The 27969-nt window shown below is 40.6% G+C and overlaps 1 protein-coding gene across 6 annotated transcripts in view; it reads left to right on the top strand.

Annotated features, from left to right (window-relative positions):
• Window positions 1-27969, top strand: part of LOC148088127 (multiple C2 and transmembrane domain-containing protein 1-like) — a 136307-nt gene that overhangs the window by 97350 nt on the left and 10988 nt on the right. For 3 of the 6 annotated variants that reach the window (XM_087794670.1, XM_087794672.1, XM_087794669.1), the window contains 5 exons: window positions 4819-4875; window positions 12317-12412; window positions 23654-23763; window positions 25033-25142; window positions 25358-25455. In XM_087794670.1, the coding sequence (XP_087650796.1) occupies window positions 4819-4875; window positions 12317-12412; window positions 23654-23763; window positions 25033-25142; window positions 25358-25455 (471 nt within the window). The remainder of the gene's footprint in view (window positions 1-4818; window positions 4876-12316; window positions 12413-23653; window positions 23764-25032; window positions 25143-25357; window positions 25456-27969) is intronic. The other 3 variants (XM_087794675.1, XM_087794673.1, XM_087794671.1) reach the window with 1 other exon arrangement.

Raw genomic sequence — 27969 nt, 5'->3', positions numbered from 1 at the left:
AATAGCTCTGAAAGTAAGAACCAGAATTTTAAAGTTGATCCTGAAAGAAAGTGGCAGCCAGTGAAGAGTTTTAAGGAATGAATGTGAGTTCTCCTACTAGAGCAGGTCAGAATTATCGCTGTAGAGTTTTGGATTAACTGCAGGCGAGACAGCTCCTTCTTGTTTAGACACGTAAATAAATTATTATAATTATGCAACTTATAATCACATATTTTCTTTCCCTGACAATGTTGCCCTGTAATTTAAGTAAAGCCATGATGGCAGTAGGCCGCAATGCAACCAGCCATCTGACACAATTTTTAAAATTCTAATTGTTTTGACATAAGGGGAACACATTTTTTGCATTGTAACACTAACCCTTGACTTACCATGGATTGTTTTTTATTGGATTTTCATTGTGAGACGTTTAAAATCCTTTATATTTATATCATTACTTCATTACCTGTGTGCGTCCTCCAACATCCTATCATGATGACCATCTTCACTTCTTCACAAGATTTTTCTAAAAGTACCAAAACTAGCGAAACGGGTTGATCCACTATATATATTTCTCAGACTCAATGGCTAGAGCGACTGAGAAGGAAAGCGCCATTGTCTGGAAGTCAGGGCAAATGATATGGACCTTCGCAAGCATTTCCTCCGGGACTTTGTAGTGTCAATAAAGTTAGAAATTTTACAACATTGATGATATAAAATACAGAAATAAGTTACACTTCTGGATGATGAACTCTAACCAGTTGAAGCATGACTTCAACCCTGATGTAAATATGGTTATCTAGGTGGTTTACCTTAACTGGCAACTGGTTTACCATCGCCCTCACTGGGAAAATGGCAGTGATGTTGCGTAACTTACACATATGTTGAATCCCCCGTCTGTTTAGTCTGTTTTGTCCAGAACTTCTGTCCAGACCCATGGGGCGAAAATTGTTGTTGGGTTGTATGAAATGTATCTTTCACTAGACTAATACAAGGTACTTTATCACAGGCAGACATAAAAAATATTTAAGTATATAGGAATCAGCAGTAACAGGTTCACTTTGTTGTTTAGTTTTTTCATTTGACTAACACTCAAGTCAAGTCTGTCAACATATTTAGTACATGTAAGTTTCATCTTGAGATGATTAAAGGTCGGTTTTGCCTATAAAATGTGTCCTATAACACACTAGTCACCTTGAAATTGGGTTAGCATGATTTTCGTTCACATTTTCTAGCCATCTCGACCTCAGAAACAGAAACAAGTTAACCATTCAGAGCATCTGGACAGGTTTAAACGTGACACAGAAATCATGTAACGATACCAAAGATTACAGCATCTGCACGGTGCGTACAAGATTCATCATTCCATTTGCATCGTTCCACTGCTCACCACGTGACCTTTAAGACGCGTCTCAAAGCATATACGTGAAGTCATTTCCATAATTTCAAACTTCTGTACCGCCGCCGTGGCGCTTATACATCCTCAGCCGGCTGCTGTTGTTTGAATAATCTCAGCGTTTACCGAGTTGTTTCTCTATTTGGAGAACATCTCAACTCGAGAAGGACACGGAATAATGCGGCGGAGCTATTGTCAGGATACGAGGCACAGCTTTATAAAAGCAATTCTTATAAGTCGTGTCTGTTCTTCAGGCCTGTGTCAACCAGATCAAAGCGATGCATTCATGCACTTTCCACAGGAGTTTGAACTCTCAATGTCATTGTTTTCCCTCCCGTGTGTGTATTATCACCATCTTTGTGTGAATTTATGGGGCAGAGTGTAATCTTGAAGAGTACCCTGCATCATCCCCGGAATTATTTGAATAGGTCTGAATATGTTAATCCTCCGTAGATACTGAATCGACTGGAAGGAGCTCTGCAGGCAAACGTTCGAGCTCCAGACGATCTGGTCCATGGCAAGGCTTCGACGCTTCCCCTCGTGTAATGATAGTGATTCAAACAACATGATAATGGAGGGATAAACAGACAAATCATATCCCGTACCAAGCAGGTCTTATGAAGGAGAATGGATGAGAAAACGGAGAGAAAGGTGGAGAGACAGAAAGGGAAGATATTTGGTATTCATAGTCAGCACTGAGGTAATTTATATCCTCCCTTAGTGAGACAGTAGCTTCAGTCTGCGCATTTAGCCGTGGCAATCTTCGGGGCAGATGACATGTACCGTGTCTTTTTATTTATTAATTTTACACTGTGTCTCTTTGCAGGAAACATGACTTCTCTCTGTAACCAGAGGCGATATAGAGGCGAGAGCAGAGCGAAGAGCAAAGGGAGACAAACGACTCTATCATTCTCTCTGTCTCTCTAGGTCATGCTTCTCCAGCTAGCTCATGCTCATTCCCTTTGTTTAAAGTTGCGAGTGTGTGCCAGGCTTGCCCTAGTAAAGCCTCAGTGTGGAGGAATCCATTATGTTTGTGTCTTGGCACGAGTGAAAGGGTTTAGGAGAAACCATGATGACTTTATAAACAGTTCTCTTGTTGATAAATGCCAGCAGCCTTTCATTTTTTACTGTATTGCAGCCACAAATTTGATTGTGCAGAAGTCAATGTGTTCTCCATGCTAAAAACTGATCATTTGTACACCAAGACGGAGATTACGTCAACAGGGAATACTTGTTGGGTTACAGTCACTTTCCATCCGTCTTCAAACAAGGGACGGTGTTAGAGATGCTGAATACACAAGTATGGTGATGCGCGGTTGACTCAACCCTCTGCTGCTCTGAACTTCTCTTTGTTGTTACAGGAAGCAGCATTTACATAAGAGGCTTATATTCACCCCCTTGTAGTTTTCTGCCTAATTTGAATGAAAAAACAAAGACGCACAAAAGCTATTGTGTATTTAACGTAATGATCTTTTTAAACATTTCATGCTAAAGGTATTTCCTTTGCCATGTCTGTCCTTTGTCAACAGTTCTAGAGAAAAAATGTTTAGATGGGTAGGGTTCACAATTTGGTGGGTTTGGTTTGGGACCTTGAAACCTATTGTTACACACTTTGTCATCACAATATTTGATTTAATGCTGTTTGGACTCTGCTTGATCAAAAGCTATGATCGATACCATAACAATAAGCAAAAAAGGGAAGTTGAAATGACAGATCACCGGCAAACCTTGGTTCTGGCCACGAAAACAAAGCCTAGAAATGGTGGTTGTGAAATAAGTTTTTATCACTGGGTTTCTGGACCTTATCTGACAACCGAGGTGAAAATGTATTCTCCTTAAAATGCAACCTGAGGTGGCTAAGACATTAATTTAAGATGACTCCCAGTGAGGTTGTCTGGGCATGTCCAATAAGTCTGAAAGCCTTAGTAAGAATTCTGGCTCGCTGAAAAGATAAGGTCCATCGGTTGTCCTGGAATAACCTCAGTAATAGGCGGTTGAGTTGGGAATCTGATGGTAGGGTATATGGAATTATTGTCGTTAGGTTAGTGTTGTGGGCTTGTGGTTGGTGTTGGAATGTATTACGATGGTTCATCTAGGTTTTAGTTAGTCTGATTAGATGCAATGGTTCCTATTGGTAAGTTGGTAGGAAAGTATTTAGATGTGTAAATGAAGGGGATTATATGGTTACACAGTTCCTTAACGTCCAGTCAATATAAAAAAAAAGGGCTGGAGAGAATGTCATCGAGGTTATTTTGTATTTAAAGTGTGTTCTCTTTCAGTCTGATTCTGGAATTGTCTTGGTCTTGACCCCGTTATTCCTTGGTCCTGGTCTTATCTCTGTCTCAACACTGTCGGGTCTTATCAGTGCCTTAGTTGAAGCGGTCTTAACTACAAATTTAGTTTAGCCAATATTAGGATAACTTTTTTTGGGGGGGGTAGATTGGTCCATGATCTGGATAGGTATGGTTGGAAAGGTATGAACAGGTATAAGGTCTGATGCTAGGATTATGGGTGGAAGCAGTAATATAAATAATTCTTAGTCAACAAGTTTAAAAAGGTTGTATTTGGGGCCACAATGTATTTTGTTGGTTTGATACATTTTACCCAAAGGTACCATTATAGCATTATAGCTAGGTCAAAGTGTTGGTTGGTACATAAGCATGTTTTAGTGATGGTGATGATACTGAGGTAGAATTTTGCACCTTGGTTTCGTATATAGAAATACTAACTTGGAAAGTTACCATTCTGTAGGTTGGCTAAGATTGATATTAATACGTTTTGTCTAAATGTTTAAAACCAACATTAGAAAATCATTCACCTGTTTGCATGGAGCCACCTCTGACATTCCATCTCTACCTGTTATTGCGTCTCAGGCTTCAGCTCCGCAGACTTGCACCGGCTCCAGTTTCATCGGTTTTGGACCAGTGGAGCACATAGTTGTGACTTTCTCTCTGCAAACGCTGCAGACACGCTTTTCTTTTCTGTTTCCAGGTGGCTTGGGAGCTTCTGGATTGATGAATTTTGGGAAACTAGAGTTGAGAACTGCAATAGGTCGCCGAGGTCAGACGACAAAAGATTGTGCTGTGGCACCACCTCCGGCAAACTCCTTTTTGTAGGACGAGGATACAGCCTGTGAAGTGCCTTCAGTCTGTGCGTGGTTGAAATTGAAAGGCAGCATTTTGCTTACATTTCTGGCGCTGTCAACATGTTTCTGGAGGAGAATGTTTTTAAAATAGAAGAGTGTTTCTGAGTGGGGAGCTAGCATGCATTTCCTCCTTGTGTTCCTCACCAACGCTCTGGCGACTGATGCAAGCAGAACAAATCAACGTGAATGTGGCGACTCCGCTGATGTGTTAACCCTCGTGTTACCCATGACTTCTGGCTAATGCAAAAATATTTTCTCTTTTTTTTTTTTTCCCTTCATCTGTTCCTGTCGCACACATCAGCAAGCAATGGAGGACCTGCTGGAGGATGAAGATGAGGATTATGACAAAGATGACAAGGTAATCTTATCCCTCACACTGACTCTCACATGTATGTGTTACACACATGTGAATGGCCCTCGGGAGGGTTCAACACTGCCTTATGGTCCGGAAACACAAACAGACAAATTAAATGACTCCATCTTCTCCCCCCCACCACCCCTCCTGGCCGGTCACCGCCGGAGGTGCAAAGCTGTACGCCTCCATCTCATTGGTCTGTTCGTCAGTTTGGGTACACTGTGCTCTTTCTCCCCTTTATATCACACTTTGGTAGATTTACATGCTTCGGTTCTGTTTCCTAAGAACATGTGCCCATATAAAGTGCTTAGTTAGCTATTTAGGTCCATTCACTGCTTCTTTATGTCCCAGTAAAACAGCATCTGTGCTTGTCCAGACACTATCAGGTAACAACAGGTGGCTGCTTTACTGCCTCTGCTCGTTTACACTGTAGAAACTGCTACTGAAACAAATGCCACTGGATAGGACACAGTACATGTCAAATGTTCCACTTGGGGACGGTAATTGAACCGCTACGGCGGCTCCGGATCCATTTACTCTGCTGTCTGGTTTCTGATGTGGCACCGTTTTCACTTTCATACCACAATGCGATCAGTCCTGAGGAGTTTTCGGAAAAAAACAAGGAGGTGACACTGATAAAGATGGAACCCGAGCCATATCCCTTTACCGGCAAACCGTAAAGCGCTACGACTGGATATCAGAAATTAGCGCGGCTGTTACATGAAGCCTTTACATCCACACTCCGGCAATTGAAAGGTTAGAAGGCTAAGAATTCTCTGAACGGTCTAAATTTGAAGGATTTTTTTTTCATTTCTTCGCATACTAAGCTAAAGGCGCTTCTGAACGGCTATTTTTTGTGTGTGCTGGATATACTCGAGTATAACATAAAGTTGCGACACCCACCCTCAATTACGAAAAGGGTAAAAGGTCCCGCCAAAGCAGGGAAAGGGTTAACGAAACACACTTGTGGCACACATGGTCAAATAGTCATCCGCCGGCTGTCGGACAATCTGTCAGGCATGCGGCCATTCCGAACGATGAGGACACGGCGCTCCGTGAGCCTTACATCCTCTCCCAGCAAACTTTCACGACTCTAAAGTTCCAAGGCTGAACAGTTGGGGTGTGTGTGTGTGTGTGTGTGTGTGTATATGGGGGGGTCGGGCACTGACTGAAGAGATTCACCAGGCAACCTTGAACCTTTCCTTCTCTCCCCTCCCTTTATGTCTGTCCTCCATCACTAAGTTTCCCCGACTCCCCTCCATAAAAATAAAATACAACTACAGACATTTAAAAAGCTGCAGATTATATGGAATACGTTTTTGAACTTTTATATTGAAATGAGGCAAAGCAGCTTGTGTGGCCTCCGTTAGATTCGCAGCCAAACTGATTATTCCATATAAAGCCGCGCTGCGTGCCGCTTGCACGGGGCTGGGATGCTGGATAGCACATCGGCTACAAAGGCTACAATTTACCAACTCGGGCTTCATACATTTTGATCTATTGCTTTCCTCTACTGTTAGCATTTCATTTCAGCCGCGGGGGTAGTTGAAAAGGGGCATTTTTTTCTTTTTTCTTTTACTATATCTCTCTTCTCTTCCGCCTTCCACCCGTCCTACATTTGTCGCTTTTCCCTGCTTTTTTTTTACCCCCCTCCTTTTATCCTCATACATGCAGTCCATCCTCTATCTTCCCTTTGCTCCTGCTCCAACCTGGTTAAGTGGAGAACAAATGGCATTTCAAGGCCTGACATATTTGTCTTCTATGTTTGATATGTTTTTTTTTTTGTATCTGGTACTTCTTTAGGTTCAGTGAGGGAGGATGAAGGGCAAGTCCCTTTTTAATATGAAAGGGCTAAAAGGGGAAAGGAAGAGAGAAGGAAAACGAAAAAGAAAAAAAAGATTAATAAATGTGCCAAAGCCTCATTTTAATTGAACTTGAAGCATATGTTGCAAGTATGCACAATGCATCCCAGATGTTTACTCTGACCATGTGCACAACTCTTCCCGGCGCACCACAAGGCAGCTATTAGCTGGATAACCTTTGCTCCAGAGGCTAAATGCTGTATTACATGGCCAAAGAATCGAGCACCTGTTTTTCATTGCATCCACGACCCCTTGCAGGCTCATTTTTTTTGTTTGGAATCGACACATGTTTTGACTTGTATAGAGAAAAGTTAGTTGTAAGACATAATAATTGCGATAGATCTGCCATTAATAACATACTTAAATAAACATTTGTTAGTTAGTCAGAGGCCCTTTTGAGGACTTACTTAACTTCAATGATAAAGACCACACCTGCATCCTTGTGTGTAACTAAAGGGTTAACTCAAGGGGCCTTCACACCGGTTATGGTTTGAACGAACTGGCTGGCGTATTAAGATGGGGAAAAAATAACTGGTTGATTCACGGCTAAAAGCCACAAAAGTAATTTTCTCTCGAGGAAAAATTAACAGAAAGTTAAGGAAGTAGCCCTCCCACTTTACTTCCTACCATGAATCTACAGGAGTGGAATTGTGTAGCAAATGCCATTCTAAAAGAAAGTATTGCTGCCAGCACAATTTACTAACTAAATTGATTCCATTCAGTCTATACGTCCGTCATATCACCACCATTTTGCCACCCAATGAACATTTCTCTAGTTCGGAACCACACCACTTCCTCGGTAAATACATGAGTTAAAAACCTTTATTTATTATGCAGCAAGCTGTTTACAGTAAATATTGTTTAAAAACTGATAGTGACTGAAACGCAAACTGTGCTGCTTTCAAAGACACATTACGAATACGGAAGAAATCGTCATTAAGAGGAAAGTTTTTTATTTCAATCTACATGTTTTTTACATTTTTTGTTGGCTATGCTAAATATATAAAGTGTAGTTGCTTATTAACTCCAAAAGTTCTTAACATGTTTAAAATTATTTTACGGAAAATAACATTGCATGTTGTATTTTTACCCCGATCTCTTTGCTGGAGCTATGCTCTGTCTCAGCACTTTTTAAGTTTAATATGTGATAAGAAAATCCAAAAGACATTATTCCTTGCGGTAGAATTTCTGCTTTTTTTTCCACACATCTTGGATTTGGAAGCTTTGTTATTTCTTTAAAACAACAGGGATTGGTGAGCTGTACCAATGACAATTAAAACAGCTGATAAGTTCAATATATTGAGGTTTCATGTCTTCATCTCTTAAGTTATGGTTAATCTGTGTTCGTATAATATAATTAAGAGTAATATTTGAGCTCTGTCTTCTGCTCATTCTTATTTATCCCAATTCATAACCTTTTCTATCGCTTAAATTCACATCTGAAAATGATGAAAATTGGATTGACATTCACATCCTGTCCCTTCAACCGTCCATAACTCTATTTACTTGGCTTTTTTTTCTTTTTTTTTTTCTATCTAGCGATGTAGCGTTGTGAGACAGGCGGTGCGAGATAGCAGACATATGTTGCTGATACACCACCAGCCTCTCCTGGCTGCAGGGGCTTCAGTGTGCAGTGTAGCCTGTGATGTTTCCTCTCACCTGAGGGCCGACTGTCCGGCTCACAGCTATCACCTTTAGGTTTTGAGTGTGTGTGTGTGTGTGTGTGTGTGTGAGAGTCACTGGTGTGTAGTAACTCAGCTGTCTCCCAGAGAGGGGTTTACAGGAAGGAGAGAGAGAGAGTGAAAGAGTGCAGAGATTACCCTTGCATGCTTGACTGGTCACTGAAGCGCTCATGCTCCGCTCAGCTAGGCTCCACTAGCCTCAGGAGGACCTGACACAGATAAGATACACACCGCAATCATGTCCTGCTCACGGGCTTTACTGCTCACCGCTGCCTCTCTCTTTCTCCGTGTTCATCTGTCTGTGTCCTTCCAACACATACCTCATATTGCCTTTTGAAAAAAAACCTCCAGCAACTCCTCACAGCTCCTCTCCTGGACACACACAGTTAAATAAACCTTCACATATTGTGGGTTTTATTTTTCTCCATATCTGTCTAATCCACACTTTTGGAGCGACAGTGGCGAGGAAAAACGTGCAGAAACCTCAAGCAGAACCAGACTCTGAGAATGGTCTTTTTTTGTGAGAGGCCCAGGAGAGAGAAGAAGAGAGAGAGGGGGGAGGAAAGAGAGGAAGAAAGGAGGGACCAGTGTAGACGTTGAACTTGGCATGATGTCATGGTTTCTCCAGAAAAGAAGACAAAATATTTTAATCTATGGTGTCATAACATAGATGTCAGTAGAATCTTGGTCTCCTTCCGAGTGCCTCAGGGTTAAGTTGACCCAAAGGCCCGAATACAAATCTGTTTGTGTACTTTGACCTAGAGACAACACAGGGATATCTCAAGCACATTTGTTTTCGGACCTCTGGGTCACTTTGACCCTGAGGTTAACTGCGACTCAGTGTTAAACAAGAGCCTTTGCTTCCATATTTTAATAAAATATCATTTAAATGTTGTTTTTATTAAACAAAAATGGTAAACTTAGTTGCTGAAACACTTCAATATTAGGTTCAAAGTTAAAGTATCAGTTCACTAATGTTGTCGAGGTTGGAAGGATTAAACTTTGCATAGTAATAATTGCATTTAAGTCACTCTGGGAATGACACCAAACTCAATAACACAAGTAGCCAAAATCCTATAGTCATCTCATTGACTGGCCGAACAAAAATGTATATTTATCTAGCTTTCAATAACAGGAAGTAAACACTCCTCAAGCACTTGTATTTCCTTCAACACCTTCAAGAAACATCTCAAGACATTTCTATTCGTGCAGGCTTTTCCTTGATTCTCTGAGACTCCTGTGTTTGTCTCGGTGTTGTCTTGACCTTTTAAGAATATATTTTATTGGGTATTGTTTAAATTGTTTAAGCACTTTACAAATATAAATTACTTACTTACTATAATTGCTGACATTGATCATCTCTGTTGCTTATCTTATATTAAATACTGCCTCTTTATCTGTCACCATGTAAACATAATTATTAATGTACTTTAATTTGGTGGGCCACATAAAATGACTTGATGGGCCAGATTTCTACCCAAAACAAAAGCATAAATGGATTTTCATGAGGGAAACGGCAACGTCGCTCTCCACAGAAATGAAAAATGATGAATACATGATGGATGCTATCCAATACCTCTTGAAATGCCCCCTAAATAAACAGGTAAGGGCCCCTTAACTCATGCTCTAATTAAACAAAAAAAAGGTAATTACTTTTGTTTGTATTATGGCTTTAATTTGACAACTATGTTTGAAAACATATTACAAATATCATGTCATTGGAAAGTGTATTCTTATCAATCGACATTGAAGACATTTATGGGAAGTGGAATAGGATTCTAAGAAGTAAAACGACACAAAATCAACCTTGCATAAATAGATTTAGTCATTTCCGGCGTAAGGTCAAATGCCAGGTAACGCCTGTCATGGAATGTAGTCACCGTGTCTAAAATGGTGCGTAGATGTTTCCTAATTTTCCTCCTGACTGAACAAGAAGCTGTGCAAGAGCAAGACCCGGCACTCATCCTGTCAGTCCCAGTCACAGCGCGCCGCAGATCGCTCAGATAGCAGCCTGCTATAATGTAATTGGACTAAAGAGCGCTCTGGGAATTATTTGAATGCTCTGCGAAAAGTGTGACTGAAATGTTGTTCTGGGAGCAGCCTATTGAGCTCCGGCGCCGGGGTTGTCCTCAGGTACCGGGGGGGGTTTGGAGCTGCTTAGGAGAAAGGGAACGAGACACAGAGGGAGAGAAGGAAAGAGAACAAAGGTTGAACGTCTGTGTACTTTTCTCCTCACTGCTGTGAAAGATGAAAAGCGTCACGCCGTAAAAAAGATGCTTTTGACTTTTTTTTTCCGCCTCGTTTTTCTTCCCATCACATCGTCTTTTTTCCCCCCATTGCTCAACAGAGACCCTGGTACCAACTGCATTTTAATCATGTTTGGCTAATAAAAGCGGAGTGGAAACAAAAAGGCGGGTGAAAGAGGCATGGACAAAAAGGGTTTTTTTCATCTCCGTGCGATGTTTGTTTGTTTTTTTTTGTCTTTGTAAAACGCATACATCAGGTGATCGTCTTCCACTGTCCTTCTACTCCCACCAGATCTAGATCTCCTGTTTTGTTCTTCTGCCACTTTCATTCTGCTTCTGCCTTTCACTTTGCTTTTTTATTTGGTGACACTTTTGTTATTAAAATGGAATGTTCTTCCTATTATATCCAGACGGTTCATTTGCTCGGAGATAGGCCCCCTCGTGTGGTGTTTTATCAAAAGATATTTTCAATGTGTTTGTAGATAGAAACACACCTTTGACCACTAACATTCAAATATGATGCTAAAACTGAACCTTTTGTCTACTTTCTGTCGTGTTGAGCCTTGATGAATAATGAGAATGGAATGTATTATAGCGTTTGTTGCACTTTTCGTTCCATACTTTCATGCTTAAGAAAAAAATATTGCTTTAGTCTTTCAAATATGGTACCTCATTGAAATGGTTTAAGGGCTGTAAGTTAACACATTAGGAAAAAAGGGTTCAATGTTCACTTCAAAAACTCAAAAACAAGAAGATCCAACATAAGAAAATGGACAAGAAAACCAACTTGCAAACAGAAATAGCAAAGTTAGGGACACACATTAAATGAATGCAAATGTAAAAACATACAGGGATTTTTTTGTACTGTAATGAATACATTGCAACTATCCAATATTTTGTCACTCCCTTGATTAAACAAGCAAAGCGTTCTCATTTTTAAGGTATTTAAAAAAAATTAAAAAAAAGAACTTTCAAACATACAAACCTTAGCTCACTTGTTGCTTGAGTCGTCGACCCTGGATGACAATAAACATTTTTGTTTTGTGGGTTTGTTTTATGTCTCGGACTAAAGATAATTATATCAAAGAGATTTAATACTTTTTTTTTTAACCCCTGTTATCACATGGTCAAGGTGAACCGAAATCCCGAAAACAATCCTGTCTGTGGTACCTTTTGTGTTGCCTCTGGCGAACAAGTCTTTGGGTCACCTTGACCCTGAGATAACACAAGGGTTAAACTCACACAAAACCCTGTAATATTCATTTTAAAATGTTCCAATTGACTTGTGTACATTATTTGTTCATTTACAACTATTCACCCATAAATAGATCCACAAAACACTACCCAACAGTGTTTTCAATCCCATTGTAATCTGTGGTGTTAAGAAGAAATAACCAATTTGAACCAGTTCCTCCACAAGTTACCAGTTGTCTTGACATACTTTCAACTTTGGCAAATCAAGTTTAATATCAAACTAAGTCTGCCGTATTCTGATCATAAAATACTTGTTGAAATGGTCCTTAATTCAACTCCCTGGTGCCCCAAACTTCACTGCTAGTGAAAGTGCAGTCGACCATTTATCAAATGTGTGTAAAAAGCATTTGAATGTGTTTTTCGCAATAAAGACACGATTGTACTGTAATTTATCCACAAGGACCCTAAACCCGGCTCCGGAGAGGACAGAGATAAATACCATATCCTTGATGATATGTTGGCCTCCTGGCACTTTGAGTGGATTCGGGCGATGGTGGTAAGTGGGCATGTGTGTGGCTCTGCTCTTCTCAGTCTATCGTCTGTCAGGTGGCCTTCTGTCTTGTCAGGGTTTGTTGTGCAGTGACTGTCACCTCGTCTTACTCGGACACCCTGTCTCACTGCACGTCCCGAACTTCTGTCTTCAGGCCTTTGCTTGCCCCTCAGGGTGGTGGTACTCACTTGGTGCTTGAGCCTCGTCTCGTCCATTTCACCCTTAACTGTTCCTCACAGCAGCTGCCTCGAGTCCAGTTTCAACTGACGTAACAAGAAATGGTTTAGATCATGTTTGCACTAACACTTTGTTCTTACGACGAGTTTAGAAACAAAAGTCTCCTTAATAATCACTCACTCTGTGATCATCTATGTGTGTGTGTAATAAATGTAATGATAAATGTTTTTGTTTTTCATGATGATCTACAATTTTATAATAATATAATGCACATTTTATAAGATAGACTGATATAGATATAATGGTCTTTAATGGTCTTATTCAAATAACTTTGAACAACTTGTATGGCAAGATAAAAGCGACGCAATTAACATTATTTAATGATATGTAAAAATAATAGGTTCTTGTTTCCTCATGTTGACATTTTGAAGGTCACACTCTTGTAGTCGTACAGCTCGAAGGAGTCCAGAAGTGTTGACCTGAAGGATGTTAAGTCTTTGACTGAAGCTGATCTTCGTCTGCCATATTTACCTATAAAGAGGTTCCAATGTGTGGGTTCTGGTGTGGTTTAATTCCAATGACGGAGGCATCACTAGCTTGTTCAGTGTGTTGGTATCTTCAGCTTCTTGTCCAGCGAGCTACTCCGAAGGAGAGTGTACTAAAGTCTACGGATTTGGAAGAAGGTCTGCAGCACCTCAACTTCTTCTGTCTAAGATGTCTATCTGTGTGTTGCGATTGAAGCCTGAGATCCTCCATCCAGCTGGATGTCAAGCTCCTTGGCCCTACTAGTGTTGGGAGTCGTTGTTGTTCTAAAAGAGCTTCTCCTCTCGTATCTAATTGCCTTTTTGGATTGATGGGAAATTTGGGAATGGAGTCTTCTAAATCAGAGATCATCGTCCTCGCTTCGAAAATTGATGGATGTCCGTCCCCGGGTCCTTCTGGGTTGGTGAAGAAACACCTGAGCCACAAGACAACCATCTGAATTGACCTGTTTATCTATGGTTCCCACCGTCATCCATAGTCACAAACTTTGGATAGTGACTGAAAGAACAAGGGATGCAGACTTCCACTGGACTCTCCTTCATTCAGAAACACTCAAATCAGAACTGATCCGCCTTTTTTAGGATGTAGGTGTTTCTCCAGGAGACCTCAGTGCAAACCCATGACACTTTGGAGAAGCGATTACGGTTTCTAGTCCCTAAAGTGGAGTTGAGGGAGGTTTCGAAGTAGAGAAAAATCCGGCAAAACTAGGGATAATAAGTGGAGGATGAATGGATGGATAAATGATCATGAAGCTCAGCTGTTCTAGGTGTAACTTCTAATTGTTCCGACGTTCCTGTACCTGAGTAAAAACTTTGTCAAGTTTTTAGTCACGTACAGTTTTCTTTTCACCTCAAGAAACCTAGAGAGTGAAGTCAACTGTTAATAATTTAATTTAGTAAACAAGGGAAACGTTTAAGAGTAAGTTTTTACTACTTTTTCGCACGACTCAGTGAAGATGAAGATCGTCTTACATAAACACTGGAGTGTGTACGTGTGTGTGCACGGCGTGTGTGGTTTTTGTGTGGTACAGTTGTTTAAATGTGCTTTTTTTTTTCTTTTTCTTAAGAGTTGTCACAGCAACAGCAGAAAACCACCTCACGCCGCCAAAGTAAATCCCAGCGCTCATTATGCCGATTGTAGCAATGTCTACTCCCCGAACTCTTATTGTTCCGAATCACAAACACGCAGAGCGGCTGCAGCGACTGAACTTTCCCGACTGATGAACTATGCATCAAAGGGATTACAACGTGCACTCATGGCGCTGTAGGTGAGGAGTTCCTGCGCAAGCTCCTCATCCTCCCGGAACGTAACTGGCTGCGACTCCCGCCCGAACGGGGATGTTAAAAAAGACGCCGCCACACGCATTCATCCCTCCCAGCCTCTCATTGGACAGAATGTGGAGCACAACATTTGACAGCAGTGTCGGCTGAATTTGAAAGTCAAGACATGTTAGGGAAGGCTCAGCCGCCACCTTTTTCTTTTAACAAGAGTCATAAATGTGTAATGAGCTCAGAGAAGATGCATATTTTATTTACTTTTTTTTTTTGAAGATGTGATCCCTTCACTTCATAGCGATGCACTCTCGCTCTGTCTGGCTTTCTTCCCGTCACAAAAGCAAAGTTTAAAACGGCAGATGTTATCGCGCTGAATATGAATATGTCGCCTTGGAAACTTTTGTAATGAATCATGAACCAAAATTGACAATTTTGCGGGGAAAGGTAGAGTTGACGTGGACGACGAGCGGGGGAAAAAAAAGAAAAAAAGAGAACCAGGGCAACAGAGGACAAGAGTAATGCCGTCCCATTCATCACATGATGCCAGGTTGGATTCTGGGAAAGGACGAGCGGGAGCAGGGGAGCGGAGGTTCGGTCAGGGCAGGCAGGGGTCGGTTCGATGTGCAGCGGGAGGTGAGCGAGAGAGAGGGGGGGGCAAGTGATCAAGCTTAGAAACTTGTGGCGTGGAAGTCAATTACGAGCGCGCCGACCTTGAATCCGACGGTGGAGGTGATGAGGGGCGCCCCGGCAGGATCGGGGTTGAAGATGATCGGTGGCGAACCATCTCCGTCCGGCCCACCCAGACACATTAGCGAGGAGGAGCTCTCAAAAAAAAAACATTGCCCCGATCCCAGCAGAAAGCTTTTCAACTCGGACGAGGTCAAACTGAGAAGGAGTCACTTTATCTCGCGCAACTGTCTTTGTGTATATTTATCCTCACTATGGGACCCGGGCTAATTAGGGCCGGAGCGCGGCGAGTTGGCTCGGCTCACCTTCAACTCCACTGCAGCTCGACTTTGGATTGGAGAAAAAAAACTGACCTCTGTATGTACAAGTCCTGGACCGGCTTATAGCTTTACACTAGTGTCAGTGTTGTTCATTCTTGTTGATATGAGTGTATTAAACATGTGTATACACTGTATATATGTAAAATCTCATGTCTAAGACCGGCCAGAATGGCAAGACATGCACTGAACCCTCTCTATACCGGAACAGTTGACGCTTATCGTACCACCGGTTCTTGCGGCTGACTGTATAAAAACGACGATTATAGCCATATATGACTCATTTCATTACATTAAAATTATTATTAGACGTATGCAGAGGTACCACCTGCTGGTACAAGTTGGATGTTCTCTCCAGAACCTCCAGCAGTTCCTCCTGCAGACTCACAGCCCCACACTGAGTCCTCCTCTGACTTTGGCACTAAAGCCAAGATACATTTCCTGTTATGGATTTGCATAGATACATATAAAGATAGATAGATTCTCCCCCAGGTCGGTTTTGGTTTATTCTGTGTACTTTGATTTTCTTCGGCTCTCCAAAGACAACCCCATAAAAAAAAAATCTAGTGCTTGTTTAAAGAACTTTGTGTTTAACTCATATGTGTCTTTTGTTGAGTCCATCCATGTGGGACTAACTTGGTTTTTGACACTTAATCAATGAAGGTCTCTGGACCCGGGTATAGGCAAGGGACTCTCTCGCCAGTAACTTCTTCTAGCTATACTGAGGACTTCCCTTGTTGTTCACGAATCTATAGGTTCTCCTAACACTTGGACATTTTTGGAACACTTCGCCATAATATGTTTGAAAACCGTCACCATAATCTTGACTCTCTCGATGTGGAGGACCAAGCTACTTTAAGGGTTCTATTGCTATTTGCAGCAGTTCGAATGAAACCAAACACACTAGTCAAAGTCGTGTACATTTGGCATTTTGGAGGATTATAGATTACACGTATGACCAGATTATTGTATCCATGTCAGATAGTGCGCCCTCGTAACTGATGACCACCATCAATCGTACCGATTATTCTTAAATTCTCTAAACAGTTCTGGAAGTAGAAAAACATCTGGCACTTTTGTGTGGCCCCAGCCAGGTTCCAGGTAGCTCGCTGGCGTCCAGAGAGGTCTTTGTCTTGTCATCTTTTGACAGAGGACAGTATTTTGCTCGGCCAAGTGGAAGCTTGTTTTCTCCCTCCCGGTCTCTCTGGTTCCACTCAGTAGGTGACTTTGGCCTCCCAGAACAAACTGGAAGAGAAATGGAAAAGCGTTTTGTTTATCCTCCACCTCCTTCTCCTTTGATTGATGACCGACCCCCTGTTGGTACGGTCCACCACAGACTGGGCGCAAGAACAATGTGGATTCAAGACCTTTCCAGCACTTTGGACTTTGGACAGGACCCCGAGATGTCGGATGGTGTAATTTGGGTTCTAGCGATGGCTTTCCAATAGATTTAATCTGATACCCGGTGCCACACAGTTACTTTTGAAACTGTCCTGGTCCTTAACGGTGCCTGAAAACCATGCTCAAAAATTCACTAGATGTGTTGAAAAGTTGAGATTTTTTCAAATTTTGACTAGTAAAAGAATTTAAAGTGTTTTCATAGTAGTAAACTTTTTTAGTAGTTGTGTTCTGACAGTTTAATTTAGGGGCTACATTTTCTAGTTGAGTTACCACGTGGAGTTGGCGTACTGCAAATCCATGTCAGGACTATGGTTTTTATTAATGTTATTGTTGAATCTTTGCTTTTTTAAAAAAAATGTTAAAGGAAAGTGATATTTAAGACCAAAATAAGTGCTTTTCGAGTACTAGTTACTACCATTAATACCCAAACCACTGGCATTATTGAACAAGTATCATTCTACAGTATTCTGATGAACCTGTTTTAAAATGTTAATGCTAATCTTAAACTATATTCTTCTATTAAACTCGCTACAATGAAAAATGTTTTGTGTCATATCAAATTTAAGAGCATAACAAGCACTTTTCTATTAATTAACTTTCTTGTTTTATCATCCAAATTTAAAATTGATCCTGACAAAAAGGTGTCGAGCAAAGAAAGGCGATCACTTCATATTATTTTTTTACTCCGTCATTTTCTTTGATTTATTCTTCAGCTCGACTCTTCCAAAGTTTTTTTTTAGTTTTTTTATTGTTTCTCCACTGGTTGAAAAGAAAAGACACGACGACGCCGTGTGCCGTGACGGAATCAACACACCCGGCTGCCCTCTGGGAGTCACATATTAGCATTCTGTCATGTTTTATTTGACATTTCAATTTTTTCCTCGGCTGCCAGTGTGAGAGGGGAAACAAAGAAAAACAGGTGCAAATTGCAGACAGCGGCAATCAGCATCAGTCACTCGCTTCTTCGTTGTTAGGGAGTGTAATCGTGGCAGTGCATTTTGAAGACTCCTGTTGTACAGAAAAGTCCAATGTTGTCGGAGGTTCTTGGACTTTCATGGCGGCTTTTCTTCTATTTCTGTCTCAACCGGGCATCATTTCATCGGGTCAAAACGAAATGTCTTTGCAAAGTATAGAAGCAGCTTTTTTAGAGAGAACTGAAGCAGCTGCACACGTTTGCTTCCGTTTGGTTAATATTTGATCAAGAGCGTCACCGCAGTTTACCAGCATATGCACAGTAGTAAACCTGACTTTGCCGTTTCTAAATATTTACCGGCGGAGCTCAAGCTGGTGTCACCGACGGTTGTTTTTTTTTTGTTTTTTTTTAACTTCCTATAACAAATCCCAGCAGCCGCATCCGTTTAACAAGCGTTTCCCTCCTCGTCTGCCTTAATAGGAGTTTAACTATGTTGCAATCGTTTCCACACTCTTGTAAACTGGAGGCACCAGATCTTCATCCGCAGCGATAAAGTTCACGTTATAAATGTCTCGCAGTAATGACGAAAAAGTTTTGACACAAATGAAAGAAGTAGTTGTGGTTTGGGCTCTTTTTGAACAACCGCCCCAAGTCTATAAACAAGTCCATACGGATGATCCTCGGGTTTAGACGAGTAGTTGCTATGTAGGGCGAGAGTTTGGGGACATCATGGACAGTTTACCAGCTCATTACTGAGGACAAACAATCATTAACTTCTATATATTCTACATTTAACCTCTGTTTGTTTTTGAACTGTGAAAGAAAGAACTGCCTGTCAGAGAGTTTTCATATAAAGCATTGAGAGAAAGAATTACACAAGATTACAAAAGGTGTTCTTTTTGGGAAACGATTTTTCACACAGAAAATCGCCAACGTCAAATTTGTAGTTGAACTATTACAAATGTAGGGCCAAACAATAACATCTCTTTTAAATCCTATGTGATGGGTCTTTAAGGTGCGCTCACACGTTACTTGGGCCAAATTCTAGATCCCAAGTGGCAACAAAACTTGAAAAAAGAGACAACAAACAAAGATTATGACACAATAATCTCTGGGTCCATCAGATATTTCAGAGGTACTACGTGCTCAGAGAGTTTTTTTATTCCTATCTGCACACATGACTGTAAAATCATGAACATGTTTTATACTTATTACTATATAAAGTTCTCCCTCTTATGAAATCTCGGCGAACGAGAGGTTACGAGAGCAGTCCATTATGACGTAATAATGGTCTTTACTTCTCCTCCAGCCAGCTGTAATCCTGCCCGTTTTGTTCATACAACAAGTTCATTGGAGGTGTAGACTTCCAGGATTGATAACATGCGTTGACAGACCTAAATGTTTGACCATTCACAGCAGAGTGGGCGGCTATGGTAAATGAGATTTGATCTCTGTATTTTCAGTGGGCGGGGCTTAATCACAGTTTCTAAAGTGAGTTTTTCATTGAAAAGTGAGTTTTGTACAAACAGACACACACTGATGATACAATAGAGATACAAGATAGATTTAAAACACGCAAAAAATCAACACATTTGTTTCCCTTAAATCGTGTTGTTAGAAGAACATTAAAGCAACAAGCCAGAGTTCCCAAATGGTCACATCAACACTTTTTTTTAAAAAGTCTGGCAGAAGCAAATTCAAGGATCAGATGTTTGACAATTCACTTCATCTGGATAAAGTATTTTCATACAAACCAGCAGATCTTAACATGCCACATAGAAGAAGTATGGCTCTGAGAGAGGGTTCCTAAAAAACAAATGACCCTGTGAGTGATTTATTTTTTTCTGATTATATATTTTAATCCGGTACATAGCTTGTGCCTCTTGCGTTGATTTAATCTAGATTAAACGTTCTGTCATATGACCGTGAGAGTAATACGTCGCACACTTAGCGCGCTGGCAGCATAACACATTGCAGATCAACCTGCAGTGGCGGTCTATTAAAATGCATGATGCTAAAGTCATTAGGCAGCCTTATTACGCCGGCTCGCTGAATGATTCCACCTACACTACGTCGTCCATCAGAGCCTCGGATGTGCTGCGGCGAAGCAGTGGCTCTGAGCTTCAACACTACCTCTTCCACACTTTGAGAAATATTCTCAGTTAATTGTATTATTCTTGTCGTCAGGTGAGCGAGTACTCACTGGTGGACACGGTATCTGATATGTTTCTCTAGAAATATTCTGTTGTTCTGTTTTTGGACATTTGTTCATTCAGTTCAACCAATGGAAAACGTCGTTGGAATGTGTTATTGTTGTTAGTATGTCAACTTGAAAGTCAGATTTAATGCAGTCAAAATTAAAGAAGTTACAAAACATAACATGTAAAAATGTCAAATAAAAGTAAATTCTTATGTCCAACTGGAGGAGAGTAGATTTACATTGGGAAGCAAAATTGTCGTAAATTAATTAAATTCAGAATTTGAAAGAAACTCCTGCTAAGCTTTTTTTAATTCATTCATTTTTGTCGTTTGTACAGTTAAATTGTTGTTGGTGGTCGAATGTACAGTTGAAATAATGGACACCTTGTAAATCTTGCAGCTAGTTAAAATAAAAAGCGTCATACAATTATAAGCACTTATTAAGATAGAAGATTAAGATTTAGTATAGAATTGTGAAATTATTTCACCTTGTTTCTTCTTCTACTACTACTATTCTATTGATAAGCTTAATACTATAAACACATATTTAGAGGTTGGTCAAAAATTCCCTTCAGTTTTGCACTATGCATGACTGGCCTTTATGACACATTGTCAGAAGATCGGTCGGAACATTTATTCATTTTCATTCCAGCAGATTTAAAGACCCAAAAACACAACTATTCCATAAGTTTATCTCTCACTCTCCGGCATCATTTTCGTTCTGGCACAGCTGAGCCGCACACACGGTGAAATGATCTCAGTCGAGTTGAGATTATCGTGTCAAATCTGCTTCATATTTGTATACAATTGTGATATTTTGGGAAGGAGAACTATCTACGACATTGACGGCAACAATTGAAACGGCTCAAATGCTTGTTGATGATGAAAGTGAGTGAAAACAGTCTGTACGAAACTTCCTAATATCGTTGAACATATTTAGCATTCAGAGATCTTTAAAGTGTCTTGAATCAGGGATATACATTTGATTATATGTTGGGTTTTTAGCCACCAAAGTTCTGTGTGGCTGGATGTGGCCCATGTGGTCCAACATGCCTGGAACAGACTTCAGTCGGAAACTGCCTTTTGTGTTTCTTATCATCGGCCGAGTCCCTCAGCAAGACCAGGTGTGCAGATCAAGCTTATCCAATAGCTGCACGGTGTGCGTGCATGAGCGAGTGTATTAGGTTCCCTTATAAGAACAGGTTGTCGAGCTCCACATGTGCACAGTGTGTGGGGAAGCTGGGAAAACACGGTTCTCCATGGCTCTCCGTGTTATTGCTACCTCCCACCTCTCCCGGTCCTTTTTGAAGACAGGAAATAAGAGTCAGTTCACAGTCCGAGGGGCATGTGGCAATGGTTTATACTCATACGACCTCTGGCCTATCTTCACCACCCCCGCCTGCAATCTCACACCACTCCCCTCGCTCTCAAAACCGCCTTCCCCCGGGTCCAGACCCAAAAGTAAAACGTCCTGACCCCAGACCAGCCTGGTTTCAGCTCTGCCTAACCCGAGACCCTTCACAATAGCTTCCACAGATATGTTTGAGGGAGCAATGAAAAACAGATGGACACTGCGGAAGGAACGAAGAGACAGAAAAAGGTTGTCGTTTTTTTTTCAAATATTTTTGGGAAGAAAAATAACCCGGGGTCTTTGTCTAATTGCAACTATTTGTCTTGTGCGGTAAGGTGCCCCCCCCACCCCGAGAAACCGTCCCATTTTTCACTTTATCTGATCCTGGACGGGAAGCGAGAGGAAGAGAGTTTCGTTTCAGGGGCGGCAGAGGTCATCCCGAGCTTGAAAGAGAAGGTTCTGTTCGGACCCGGTGTGTTCTGATGCAGGGTGGGCTTCAGGAACAGTATAGCCTTCAGTGTTGCTGTGGACACATGATCGTAACATGAAGCTAAAGTCACTTTATCTTCCAGTTGATGCTTCATACATGAACCCAAACCAGTTTTTTTTTTTTTCTTATTTTATTGACAAAGAGTCGATGTCGCAACTGCATGAGGTTCTTTTTAGCACTTCTCTCCAGCTGCTTTAAACTCACTCATGTGGTAACACAGGCTGTCAGTGATAACAAGCCAAAAGCTATAAATATAAAAAAGGAAACTAAATCAAAATAAATAAAACAGTTATAGAAACTGAAAAAGAAAAATCAGTACTGAGTAGATGTGATACAGTTCAGTATCAACTATTTGAAACACTATAATGGAAGTATGTATTAAAAAATGTATACGTTTTTTTTTTAAGGAACATACAACCCCCCCAAAAGTAGTATAAACATAATATAATTAATAATGACACCAAATCTTAGACAAATTCTCAGTCTGTGGTTACGGATTTACTCCATGTACTCTGGTTTTCTCCCCATTGACCAAAGAGAAAAATGAAAAAAAAATGAAACCTTCAACTGTCCAACTAAAGCATCAAAGTCCTGCTTAAGCAAGACTCACTTTTGTTTTATAAAGAAATAATGAAAATAAGGGAAATGTAAAATAAAATGAATAAAAAAAAGGGATAAATAATAGATATTATAAATAATGTTAACTACAAGAAGTCATAAAAAAAATTGCACTGAAAATATAAAAACTTATGTGTATTTTGATATAAATAATAAAAGATTCATTAGTCGTACACTTAGACTTTATAATTAAGTGAAAGGAGGATGTTATTCTTTGTTGACCTTTGTATCCTTTTCTTTGTGTTATTTCCTTTGCTCTGTTCTTTATACTTGCACTTTGTCATCCCTTGCACCTTGCTCTTTTGTTTGCACTTTGTTCTTGTTTCTCATTTTTATGAAACTTGCTTCACCTTAGAAACCCAGTTCCCTGAAAGAGATCACCTGAGGGAATAATGAAGCCCATCTATCGATCTAAATATTATTTTACCACAATAGCATCATAAAGAAATGTAGGCAAATGTCGGCATTGGGTCACAAGGCCTTATTTTCCCATTCATTTTGCGCCTGAAAACTTTAGTTTTTAATGCGATTGTGTGGTTTGATGAAGGCGTCTGGATCATGTTCATGTGATACGTACCTACGTATCCGATCTGAAGAGGTGCTTTTAGGAGAACTTCTTCAGACTGGGAACACTAAATAGAAGCTTAAACTTAAAGTTGTGTAATTTTAAGTAATAACTAGAAAAAACGAAACAAATCAAAGCATGCTCACTATTTATGTTATCCTAGGTGGGGTAGTCGTTGTGTTCCCCCCTTCCTGTCCAGGGTCACCTCGTCTTTGTGCTCCTCCTGTCTGACGGCGACGGACGCATGACTGTCACCACAACGAAAGTGTGAAAAAAAGCTTCAGCTCAGATGATGAGGACGGGGACCCCTCGGGGTCTTCTCATCTGATTTTGGATGATAGAAACGAAAAAAAAAAATGCGTCGCATTCATTCGGCTTCCGGTTAATTCCACTTTGGAATTCACATATTTAAAATTCTCGGCGTGAGCCCTTTGTAAGGTGGAAAACATTTTGATTAGTTCCGCCGACTTTATGTCTCTATTACTGCCTGGAATGAACTCGCCTTGTTAATTCAAGCAGGATATCCGGCAATTTGGCCGCGCGCTCCAAATCTTTGACGCTATTTAAAATGTATTCTTTTCCCAAAAGTTGCCTTCACCGAGCCTCCGTCTCTCTCTCTTTCTCCCCCCCCTCCCTTCCACTTTCACTCCATCTCTTCTCATCTCTCCCATGATTTCATCTCCACGTCGTCTCTCTCTCCATATTCTCCCAGGACTCGGAGAGAAAGGGCTTCATGAACAAGCTTTACGCCATCCAGGACGTGTGCATCAGCGTGCAGAACGCTCTGGATGAAGTGGCCTCCTATGGGGAGCGGATAAAGAAGTGAGTCGTAAGCCTGCTCCTCGGCAGCCAGCCTGACGCTCTGTGCTCCCCTCACATCTCAGGCTTTCTCCGGCGCTGCCAGGTCGCCCCGCTCGTCTCTGCCAGGGTTGAACTTGCTCTCAGGAAACACTGCCAGCATGACAAACAGCCTTGAAAGACGAGCAGATTGTCGGGCCTGTCTGTTAGCGCTCGCTTAACCCTCTTTGACCTGTTTATTTAGACGTGCGGAGATGGATGGATTGACGTGTTCGTGGGCTGTCAATTACATTTTCTAGATGATGGACATTTCTATTAATACCAAAAGTTCATCATTTAAATAGGATTTAAGTACTTTATTTAGCGTCATTGTATTATCACTCAACGTTCTAGTACTTGACTCAACATTCCACTTGAAAAAAGTTTAAAAAATACCAATAGAATTCATGTTTTTGGTTTTCAATTTGAAGTAAAACTACTTAAATAGCTGGACCTAATCAGTTTTACTTGAGTACATCCAGTATAAAGACTTTAGACTTTAGAATTTCTTTTATTGTCATTGTACAGAAGAACACAGCAGTAAAACTGGTTGCTTGGCAACCGTTAAAAAACACAGCATATAGTGAATGTATATAAAGAACAATAAAAGCAGGTTTTCAATCCTCTCTGTTGCTTTAACATATAATTATTAAATACGTAAATACCCCTTTTTATATATTTTCCTTTTTTTTGGTATAAGTTCATATCATGCTTCAGAAACTATATTGAAAACATTTATTAATAAAATGTTAAAATTGTATTAGTTTGTCCATTTGGAAACATGTGCGTATCATTAATAAACTCCATACTTGTAATCTTTTCAACATCTTTTCATTTATTTTCCTTAAAGTTTTTTGTCTTTAGTTATTATTATTTTCTTTTTATCTCAACATTTAGGTCTGCTTTTTGCAATTATTTTAAAGTCTTTATGTAAATAAAAATAAATGACAACAATGCTTAAGTCAAAAAGGAAAAAAAAAAAAGTATATTGTAAATGGTTCTCACACACTGAGGCTGTGACGCAGGGTTAAGTGTCTTGCTCAGGGAAACAACTACAATCATATCCTAAGCAGGAGTTGAACCAACAACTCAACTATCATATGTTGTCTTGTCAAGATGTGTGTGTAGTAGCATGATGTCACATTTGCTTTATCTGTAGGATTGTATTGTATTGTCTTGACAGTAAATAAATATCAACCCTTTAACATAATCAATGCTAAGTGTTTTGACCGTTGTCATTACTTTGTCTTCCAGTACGTTTAACTGGACCGTGCCTTTCTTAAGCTGGCTCGCCATCGTGGCTCTGGGACTGGCAACCGTCCTCGTCTACTTCATACCCTTGAGATATCTAGTTCTGGCCTGGGGTGAGAAGTTTGTCCTCATATGTCTGTTTGATGAAGACATTCATCTTTTTCTGTCACTTACATTTGAACTAGAAAAGATACTTTATATGTTTTTTCTGAGCTTTTTCCACCACATAATTATTAGTTCACTTCCTGTTTTTCTTTGTTTGATCAGATGATTAAAACCAAAATAGAATTCTAAATATTCTGATTTTTTTTGCATTTTTTTTCTTCAGGTGTGAATAAATTTACCAAGAAGCTTCGAGATCCGTACAACATCGACAACAACGAGCTTCTCGACTTCCTGTCCAGAGTGCCGTCGGACGTACAAGTGGTGGGTAAACATTTCTAACAACAAAAAACGTTCTGCATCTTATTTGTATTTTTTCTCCTGCAAGGATCAAACCCGCTTTTACGAGCCCGCTCAGGCTTATAATCTAATTTTTCTTACTCCTACTTTTAATGGGCTTCTTGTCCGAATCAATTTCCACGTACATTCGCCGCCGCTGCGTAATAAGATAACAAGGTTAAGTGAGTTTAGTGGCGGGATTATAACTAGCTTGATTAACTCCATACACCGGCGCACAATTACAGTTAGCTGTTGCGCCGCCGCCATGCTAGTAATTGAAAGCGAGTGTAAACCCGACAGTTAACCAGCCCCATGTGGTTCTGCTCCTACATTAACCGTGAGATCAGATTAACTTTGCGGCGGCCGACGACGACTGCAGATGCTTCCGCGGGTTGAAGCGATGGCTTCCGTAAACGTTTCCAAGGGGGCGCGTGCGACTTTTTTTTTTTTTGTTACGTGTCGCCGATGACGGAGTGCGGCGTGAACGGCAATTAAGAGGAGCAGCTTCTGAAAGTGGTGCTGTTCTCCAGCACTTGCGGAGTCCACTGTGGAGTTCAACACACACACACACCCACAAACACACACTGAATGCAGGGCGAAAGACCCCGGGCCTCCGATACGACCAATCCCCCGCCACACTAGCGCTGACACACTTCCCCTTTGATCGCTTGTTGGCTACCAGTCCTTTCATCTTTACAGGGTCATAATCCCTGCTCCTCCAACACACCCCTGCCAAGCCCCCGGTGCTCGCCTCCGCTCACTTCTACACTTTCATGGTCGTTCAGAGCCTGGGGAAGGAGGGGGTTTGGGGGCGGGGGTGGGGGGGCACAAGCAGGTATAAATGAGCGCGAGATGTCCCCCCCGGTGAAGTGCAACCACCTGACACACCTGGAGCCTAAAGGGGGCGCAGAAGTGAAAGGGGGCCCAAAGCCCGGCAGGTACGAGGTCTTTACAAGGCTTCTAATGAGAGACCCCTCCGGCTGGGAAGGGCAGGCGGGTGGTGGTGGTGGTGTTTGTGGAGGGACGGGGGGGTACCCCTGTTCTGGTCCGGTGCCCTGGAGTTGTGCCTACTGGACGACTGTAATACTACTGTCCTGCAACTGGCAGGATTTCTCTGCCTAAAAAACCTACAAAAACGGAGCAAACATTTAAATTCATCACGTCTTAAATGACCGAAGACTCGACTCACAGTTAAAACTAAGGTTTCTGACTCGTACTTGAAATATTAATCGCTTAAAGCAGCACTTTTTAACTTATTTTGGTAAGGTCACACAGCAGAACAACGCAACTTTGCCTGTGCGAGGTTTCATTCGGTTGCATACATTTCTATCATTGGCTGAAGTAATTCAAGTACTTTTTTAAAGCTTCCAGGAAGAGAAAAGTGTGTCAGTGTTACTGGGGGGCACTTCCGTTTTCACAACAATTAAACAGTTGTTTCATTGAAGGGAGTTAGAGAAAAATATGTTTAATAATTTACCTAGCGTTACTCTTTTTTATTTAAGCCTGTTGCTCCTAGGCTTTGAAACGATCTTCCACTCATTTTTTATGAAAAATTGCTGTATTGCTGTGGCTAATTGGAAAAAAACAATTTCCCGAAGGAGACCTCCTGAGGGATCAATAAAGTTCTAACCTAACCTAACCTTAAAATGATGTCCTTAGGTTTAGAGTTAGGTCCTTTGTTTTCTTTCCAAGTATGGAAGATCTAGCCATTGTAAAATAATGTTGATAAATAAAGCCTGAAGACCAAATTTGTTCCTACACTCCGTCAGTTTGAAACCAAGCAGGTTTACAACAAAACATTCAAACCTTCCTATATCCGGATCAAACTGAAGAACACCACCCAAATCTAAAATTAGTTTCTTTAAAAAGAGAAAACACATGAATTATTTTACTATTTCTTTCCCCTTTTAAATTTTTATTTTTATTGATTTATGTTCATATAATCTCCAACAACAAAAATCAAAACAGAAAAATAGGCCAAGATTATAATATTTGTCGCATCATAGTAATATATATGTGTAAAACGCTTTTGGCAGACCAGGGACACAAAGCGCTTAAACAACAGAACAAAGCACAGTTAAAATATATACAAATTTAACTTTAAAAGGTCAAGAAAAAAACAGTGAAAATCATAGAAGCCCCAAGAAAATAGTAAAAATCCTGCACAAATAAAAATGTCTTCAGATGTTTCTTGAAGGAGTCAGTAGATCATCAAACACAGAGGGAGAGGAAGATCGTTCCAAAGCTAATCTTATATATTTCATGTTATTGTTCTTACTTTGAAGACAGGAATGAAAATTAAATATAGGTTAAATAGTTAGATGTGTCAAAATAGAGAATATATATATATATTTTTTAAACGTGTCATGGTACATTTAACAAGGTTATATAAAATGTTTTTTATTATTTTACTTATTTCAGAACAGTATTAAAACAAGTCAACTTAGTACTCACAATGAAATTAATAAAAAATATTTCAGTCAAGCAGGGTTAGTAGTA

This window comes from Callionymus lyra, chromosome 1, assembly GCF_982586985.1.
Source record: "Callionymus lyra chromosome 1, fCalLyr1.hap1.1, whole genome shotgun sequence".
NCBI classification, from domain to species: domain Eukaryota; kingdom Metazoa; phylum Chordata; class Actinopteri; order Syngnathiformes; family Callionymidae; genus Callionymus; species Callionymus lyra.
Note: the sequence above shows the minus strand (reverse complement) of the source record. Positions and strands in the feature narration are given on the sequence as shown.